At 47.0% G+C, this 8,579-nt stretch overlaps 1 protein-coding gene across 1 annotated transcript; it reads right to left on the reverse strand.

Moving 5' to 3' along the window:
- Positions 1 to 2,779: 2,779 nt before the first annotated feature.
- LOC109737888 (uncharacterized) lies at positions 2,780 to 6,909 on the reverse strand. The gene is made up of 4 exons (XM_020297019.4): positions 6,769 to 6,909; positions 6,107 to 6,663; positions 4,291 to 4,631; positions 2,780 to 4,143 (listed from the first exon to the last, which is right to left on the reverse strand). Exons 1-4 carry the CDS (start codon positions 6,821 to 6,823, stop codon positions 2,910 to 2,912), a joined length of 2,187 nt encoding a protein of 728 aa, XP_020152608.1. The 5' UTR covers positions 6,824 to 6,909; the 3' UTR covers positions 2,780 to 2,909.
- Positions 6,910 to 8,579: the final 1,670 nt, after the last annotated feature.

Genomic DNA, 8,579 nt, shown 5'->3' on the forward strand with positions numbered 1-8,579 from the left:
AATAGACCAAATTAATACAAGTTCATACATAAAGTTCATATAAGACTTAAATGCAACAAACAAATAACTCTCTAACTAAAGAACTTAAATGCAACAACAAATGCGATCAATATCGCAACTAAGGTAACAATTGATCCAACAACATAATGATACCAAGCCTCATCATCAATGGCATATTTTCTAATCTTTCTAATCTTCAAGCGCATTTTCTCCATCTTGATCTTGTGATCATCGACGACATCGGCAACATGCAACTCCAATTCCATCTTCTCCCCCTCAATTCTTTTCAATTTTTCTTTCAAATACTCGTTTTCTCTTTCAACTAAATTTAACCTCTCGACAATAGGGTCGGTTGGAATTTCCGGTTCACAACCTCCTAGACAAAAATATCTATGTCAACTTGATGGGCATAATTTGTCATAAACACGAAATGCAACAACTAGTTTTAAAAGAGAATATACCACATCCGAATCATAACAAGGACGAGGGCCGACGGGGACGGATATCAAAACCATGGCACTATGTATAACAAACAACGTACGGGTAAGATAATTATACGAGTAACTATATATCCAAATCACACAAACATCAATTTGGTAATGTAAAACATTCATGAACAAGAGGCTCACCACAAGGTGGTGCCGACGACAGAACGGTGCGGGCGATCGACTGTGGTTACGATGGAGATTTAGAAGGCACTAAGTAAACCACACCTACATATGCAAACTAAGTGTTAGTTTTGACCACAAATTGCATATAAATCAAATACTAGCACATATATTTTCTACCAAATTACTAAACTCATGAATTAATCACTATACAAAGCATTGCAAGAGCTAATCTAGCAATGAGGGATGAAAGGACAAAGTTGCTAACCTTTGTGATCATTTGAATGGATGGGGGCCTTCAAATCTTGACAAATTTTGGGCAAAATGTGTGATGAGCTCGAGAGAAAGAGGGGAAGAACAGAGAGGAGAGGGGAAAGGGGAAGACAAGAGCGAGCTCGGGTTGACGAAGGGTTTATGTAGGACGACCTTTAGCACCGGTTCGTGTCATGAACCGGTACTAAAGGTGCTGGAGGGGCCCCGGACTGACAACATCATGCCACCACTCACTTTAGTACCGGTCCGTGGCACGAACCGGTGCTAAAGGTCGGCCACGAACCGGTACTAATGAAAGTGGCTGGCTAGCCGTTGGAACCGACACTAATGCACACATTAGTGCCGGCTCAAAAGCAAACCGGCACTAATGTGCTCGACATTTGACCCTTTTTCTACTAGTGTCATTGTGGTGGGTTCATTTTGGTGCAACTAGTTGAAAAATATAATCACCTGTCCAAAAACTTTCGTGCCGGATTAAATTGGCCCAAGAACACTATACATGGCGCTGTTTTCCTTTTAGAAAAAAATAGAACTAGAAGAAATTGTACAACTCAGTACTCTTTAGCATCACCACATTGCGCATGCTTTTAGAGGAACAGAAATCAGACGATGTGTATAGTTGAATGATTGATTCTCTTTCGACTGGGAATTAGACCAGTAAAAATGTTTATTTTTATAGAGAAGAGGCCCAACCCGGCTTTGCATTGACAATGCCATCAACTGGGCAGGAGTACAAGAGCACCAAGGAAGCGACTGATACAAGGTGCACAGGAAGAACAACTGAAAGGCAGCGGCAAGAACAAGGGTCAAGGGAGGACGCCACTATCGATCATGCATCCTTTTGCTTAGAGCATCTACAGTCGCATACATCTAATTTGGCCCCTCAAACACCTGAGGACACGTCTGGTGCATCTGCGGATACTGACCGTTCACCTCTCAAACTTTTGTTTCCAGAGTCATGTTGTCCATTTTTTCCCTATATGTCCGGTCACATTCACGTGATTGGTGGACATGAGAGAGAGAGAGAGAGAGATAATAAAAAAATGGTATGTGGTGGGTCACATCCTATGTGGCGGACGCATGACCACTGCCCGGACACTCCACGTATTGCCCCCCCACATCGGGGGCAATATGAGGAATGCCGGATAGCCTGGGCGATAAAGGAGGCTTCGAGGGGTCCGCTTGGGTCAACTTTTTCCCTCTCTCCTGTCCTGTTAGTGGTCCTGCGTTCAGTGGGTCAATTTGTGGAGTCCGGCTGTAGATGCTCTTACTGCACCCAAAGGACCATATAGGGACCAAACATGATCTATCTCTGCCACCGCAAAGGGCTCCAATCCTCTCACTTTGGGGCGAAGGATATCGTACCGGCGATTGCAGAGCATTTCACAAAAACCCAAATCAATGGAGCCCAAGTTGCCAAAGGAGAAGTAGTACGAGCAAACCAACAAGAATGAGTAGTCGTCCACACGAGCACTGTCGCCGGTTGTGGCTAATACATATCGCCGGACTAGAGTTGTCAGATGAAGGCGCCGAACACGAATAACGGGGAAAATGGGAAACAACAAGCACCAGCAAAGGATGGGATTTGCCGGAGCACAAGGCTCCGCAAGATACCATACCGCCGCCAAAGTAGAGGGGACCTTATCCCCTTTCGCCCAGGAACGAGGGCAATGATCCGATGGCGGCGGCGGCAGTTCGAGGCGGAGACGGAGCTCCATCAAAGGAACGACGGCAGGCGTACGACGCACGGAGCCACTGAATCCCCATCACCACCTCCATCGGTGTCTCACACGAGCCGGAGGGCACCTCGGGCGGCGGCGGTTGTGAGAAAAGGGGGAGGAGAAGGGTGGCGGCGTTAGGGTAGGCTCTACCAAGGGGGAGGGCGATCTCCACTATAAAATATTACTAATAATTTATTAATGTATTTAACGCGTGCTAGGTTAACTTAACTGAGTTGGCTCTTGCAGCCGGGGCTTATGTACATGTGTTTTGCTTCATGCAAGTGCACGCATGGTAAAATCTGATCTGCTACGGCCACCTGGAGCGGCAACTGCGGCGGTCGGCGGGAATGACGGTGCCGTTACCGGGGAAGAAGAAGCGTAGACGGCATGAGAAGCGCGTCCAAAACTGGGTGTTTTGGAAGATGCCCGTGTTCCCGCGCGTGCGCACCTTGCCGTGCAGGTCGAACGGCACCACGCCGGCGTTGAGCGACTTGTCCATGGAGCGCATCCCGGCCTTGTCCAGCCTCCGCCCGGTCGACACCACGTCGTTGTACTGCAGCGGCATGGAGCTATCCGGCGGCACCACGAACGGCGGCGCCCGGAAGAGAAGCATGTCGACTCCTTGGAGCTTGAGCGCGAGGTTGACGCGGGAGAAAGAGGCGTCCGCCCTGGAGTCCTTGTTGATGGCCAGGAAGGCGATGGAGAGCTGAAGGTTCTGGACGGTGCCGTCCTGGCCCGCGTACTGGAGCGCCCCCAGCTGCGCGTCGGCGACCGCCAGGTACGGCATCTTGTGGTTGTAGACGGCGAACAGCAGGATGCCGAGGACGATGGCGCCGATGACGAGCAGCACGCACAGGATGCACAGCACCCACGCGCACGCGGACGTGGACCTGGCGGAGCTCCAGCGGTGCTTGTCGTCGTCCCCCCACCAGGTCTTCCAGGGCCTATTATTCCTCGCTTCCACCGCGACCGGCCTCTCCATGCGCGTGCGGGTGCGGCCCTCTTCTCTATCTCTGAGTCTATGCGTGTCGTCGTCGTCCTCGTTGAAGTTGGAGTCGTGGTGGGCCGGCGGCCGGTGCCCCATGGTGGCCTGCTTCTCAAACCGCTTGGCCTGCCCCCGGAACGCGCTCGTGTGGCGCGTCTCGAAGAGCCTGACGCCCTTGACGTCGCCCGTGGCCGCGACGCGCTCGCGGTCATGCGACGTCCTGAGCGACCGCAGGTAGGCGCGGAAGCCGGCGTGTTGACCCGGCGACGTGATCAGCCCCAGGAGCTTGTCCAGCGTGGCCCTGAGGAAGTCGATCATGGGGTTGGACTGCTCATGTGCAAGGTCGTTCCTGGCCTCCACCAGCTTCCCTTGGGCGCCGTGGAGGTCGCCGCCGTCCGCCATCGTACGCACCTCGTCTAGGAAGGTTACGTGGTGCCGGCGGGCTCGCTCGGTCCTCAGGGCCACCGGCATCGTGCGGCTCGGGTCAGCCGATCCAGTTGGGGTGCGGCGTATGGGGACCGGCAGTCTACGGGAGTAGAAAGGTTGTCCCCGGATACTGCACGAGTGCAAATCTTAGTTAATAATGGAGATCATGCACGTACGTTGGAAATATATATATATATATATATATATATATATATATATATATATATATATATATATATATATATATATATATATATATATATATACATGTATGTACCTATAGGAGCACTGGGCGGTGATGGCAGTGGCGTTCTTCTTCTGGCCGACGGCAGGGAGGCGGATGTGGGCGATAACCCTGCGTATTTCTCCGGCGAAGAGATCGCCGAAATGGACGATTACCGCGCCGGAGTTGTCGTCCCGTGTTTGCTGGTAGAGACGGGAGTCCACGTCCTCTAGTATGGAGTCGCCTGGCTGTGGGGACACGATGAGCTTGAGGTCCTGGACGACGACGCTGAGGAGGCCACCCAGGATCTGCGAGAAGGGCTCGGTCATGTTCTCCCCGTCATCTACGAAGTTGAACGTTCCTCCTTTGCTCCTCCTTGCGATCTCGTCCAGCACCTTCGTTAAAAAACATATGCGCACGGAATAATTAATTACCATAATACGAGTAGTATACATGCATGTAAAAATCATTTTGCACCTTATTTTTTTATCAAGGTTTTGAACAAATACCGGTAGTGGGTTGAGTATGTACATGTAAAATTTCGATTGGAAACTATGACAATTTGCCACCTATGCAAAAAGAAGAAAGAAAGGAAATGAATGTGTACACTAGGAATTTTGCAGAAGTCCTAGTAGTAGTCTAGAGGTCAGGTGAGTCGATCAAATGAGGGAAGGTTGTGTGGGACAATCGTAGATGCATGTACTTTTTTAAATCCAGCATTAGATGTACCTATTTTGTACCATATGCGTTAGGGCATCTCTAACGCTATCCTTAAAACAAGCACACTTTTCATCTGCGAAACACATCTGGACGTGTCTGCGGACACGATATGGGACCTGACCATTCAATCATGTCCCTTAAATAGACATCAAATCTGAATAATAGAGGTGAGTCGGGCATACTTAAAGGATAAAACACATGGGATGTGAGGACATGTGGTCCTCGGACTGCCGCAAAGCTCCTTCAAGTTTGCTTTCGGTTTGCAGAAAATCGGACATGCCAACTGGACACGGACGTTTAGGAGACCGTGTTGGATGATAGAAAGTGTTCGGACTGCACGGTTCAAACCTTTACAGGCACTCTGAGGTACCATGAGTCCCTATTTGCATGTGCATGTGTATTTTGTGATATAACTTTGATCATCATTTTGACAAACAAACCTTAAGCTATTTGTCACAAAAATAATATCATTTTAATGTACATCCCAACAATATAGATTTGTATGACATATAACTAATATAGTATCGGTGAAAATGATTGTCAAAGTTCAATCACGTGAAACAAGTGCTTCAACAAAGCGAGCTTCAGGTACCCGGTCAAGGGACTAATGAAACTCTCTGCAAAAAAAAAGGGACTAATGAAACGTGAGTAGCCTGTGTAAGTATGGACAGGTGGAGTAGGATCCACCATCTTTTGCCACCATAGAGAAATGTGCCATGATTTCTACTACTACTTTTATAGAGGGTTTTCTTGTTCCAGTGTATAACATGATTTTTCTCGAGGTTTTTTTTTCTTGTTTTGGAGCATGTCATAACATTTCTTGGCGACTAGCATAGACCGTTTTGTTTTACCTAGTTTCGTGGAATTTTCGTATCAAAGTGTGCCATAATGTTTTGTCATGCATGGCTATGAGTAAAGGTTCATAGCACGAATTCTCAACACAACGAACGATAAATTCTTTACCCCGCCAAAAGAAAAAGGAAACGATAAGTCCTTTTACGCTAGCCACGGGCATGATAGAAAAACATTTCTCAGAACAATCCAGCACTACCACCTGGGACATGTGGTTAGCAAATTCAAAATTCACACAGAACAATCCAGCACTCCCCCCGAAAAAAGAAAAAGAACAATCCAGCAGCATGTAGAGTACCTTGGGATCGAAGTCGGTACCAAAACCAAACGTGTAGACCGGCACATCACTGACATCAACGTTCGTCGCATGGCCTATGTTCTCGTCCCCGTCGGACAAGAGAAAGATGCTGGCGAGGCGGCCGCCGGAGATGCGTCGGCGGCCGAGGACGCCGAGGGCGGTCTCGAGGCCGTCTCTTATGTTGGTTGGGTCGATGACTTGCAGGCCGTCGACGATAGCCATGAGGTGCGGCTTGTTAGCGGGGGTGACGGAGAGGAGCGGGCACAGCCTCTCGGCCTCCTCGGAGAACTTGACGATGGAGAGGCGGTCCTTGGGTCCGAGCTTGTTGATGACGAAGTGCATGGCGGTCTTCATCTTGCCGAGCCGGTCCTTCTTCCTCATGCTCTTGCTGACGTCCAGGACGGCCACGAGGTCCAGCCCGAGGCGGTCGCTAGCGGCGGCGGAGGACGCGTCGTGGACCTCCAGCAGCACCTGCTGCCGGTTCTCGTGCAGTGGCGCCCGGTCGCTGGCGTGCCACCTGAACCGCACGTTGTCGGCTCTGTCCAGCAGAGGGGGGCCTGCATCATCATTCATCAAATTTTTCAGTGATCAATAAGTATAATTAATGAATGAATGAGATGCAATGATGCTTTGATTAATGAATGAAATGAAATAAAATTAACCATCTGGTGGATGTGCATATGGGACGTTCTGGTCTTCGTCAAAATCGGACGACATTGCGAGCGGGAGATGGAGTGCTCTGCTCTCTACTCACAATCTATCTACCGAAACAATGGCGTCGCGGTCACTTGCGTACTGGGTAATTTAATGATATGCCCCCGTATATATCGGGCCGTTATAGGAGACGATGGAGTGGCATCAAGGAAATGAATGGAGTGGCAGGAGTATCTTGGTTTCGGTAGAGGTTTTGGTATCTTCTTTTCTCTCTGCCGCAGCTTTCATTTTGGAGTTTTAGGTATCCTATGCTGGTTGTGTCGAAGAAGTCTCATTGGATTCATTCAGTGCCACACTGGTCACTGGCGCTTGTTTTTATTTCGTCCAAGGATTAATTGACCACACAAAGTAGGTCACGGCACAACGCGAATTGAACACAATACCAAAAGGCACCTCATTTGCCTTTTGTTTTACGTGTTCCTGACTCTAAACTCATGTGTCATGGCACAAGAGGTATGGGTCATTTCTGCTTCCGCAACACACTCATTCTACAACTATATTCTATTTACGTGTATTAAGTTCTTAAAAGTTTAACTTCCTCCGTTCTAAAATATTTGATGTTACAGGTTTGTCCTAATTATGTCAATTTTTGTAGGTTTGACCAAATCTATAGAAAAATATACCGCCATCTACAATATCAAATTAGTTCTATTAGATTTATAACAAAGTATACTTTTATGGACACGGATTTGATGAACATGGTTCCACGCGCACCCCTTATGAATAGTAAATTAAAAAAATTTAGAAAAAACTAAATATTTTTTGTGATATGCATAGTCAACTGGTATACTCGTGTATGAAGTTTCACAAAGAAATGACACCCTTGGTATTCTGGGCAAAAAATGACAAAATAGAAGCTATATTAAAAAAAAATTGTTTGATGAATAGTAAGGTCCCAATTCTATTTTCTTCACTAAGAATACCACGAATGTCAATAATTCATGAAACTTCACACATGAGTGGAATGGTCGACCAAGTTTGATACCCAAAATTTTAGATTTTTTCAAATTTCCCTAGTATTTTCTGAATTTACTATTCACATGGGTGCGTGTGGAACCATGTTCACCTTGTATATTTGATATTTTTCATAATATATATTTGATGTTGTGGATTGATATTCTATAAACATGGTTACTTGACGTATGACTAATAGATATCTTCAAATATTTTGGAATGGGCAAAGTACATAATAGGGATCGGTTGTTAATTAGAAGTCAAATTAGGAAAACAATAAAAAGGTAAAACTTTTGCCTTTCTAATATAATCAAATCATACTCACCAGCTGCATGATGGTGCTTGTAGGTAGACCTGGGCACGGACAGCCCGACCCGAAAGCCCGGCATCGGATCCTAGCCGGGCTCGGGAAATCCCGAAGAAAAGCCCGAACAGGGCATAAATCATTATTTTATTACAAATATAGGTATAATATTTCAGTTAAATACCCCCAAAATGATTATTTTTATATAAAAAATAGCACTGTTCATGTGTTTCAGGCTGGTCCGGGCCAAGTTCGGGCTTGGGCTTGAGACTTTGAGGTGGGGCTTTGCAAAGCCTGGCCTGAAGGATACCCAGGTTTACTTCTACAGTACACAGTTGTACGTTCGCCTCATTGTCATCTATTCATATCTACTCATCGTCACCTACTCCATGCAAAACTACAGGATATGGGTACCCCCTCCGTTTCAATTTTTTTTGCAGTTCAAGGTTTATCCTAAGTCAAACAAGTTTGACCAAGTTTGTGAAAAAAATGTATATCATC

The sequence above is a fragment of the Aegilops tauschii genome, chromosome 7, assembly GCF_002575655.3.
Source record: "Aegilops tauschii subsp. strangulata cultivar AL8/78 chromosome 7, Aet v6.0, whole genome shotgun sequence".
Lineage (NCBI taxonomy): Eukaryota > Viridiplantae > Streptophyta > Magnoliopsida > Poales > Poaceae > Aegilops > Aegilops tauschii.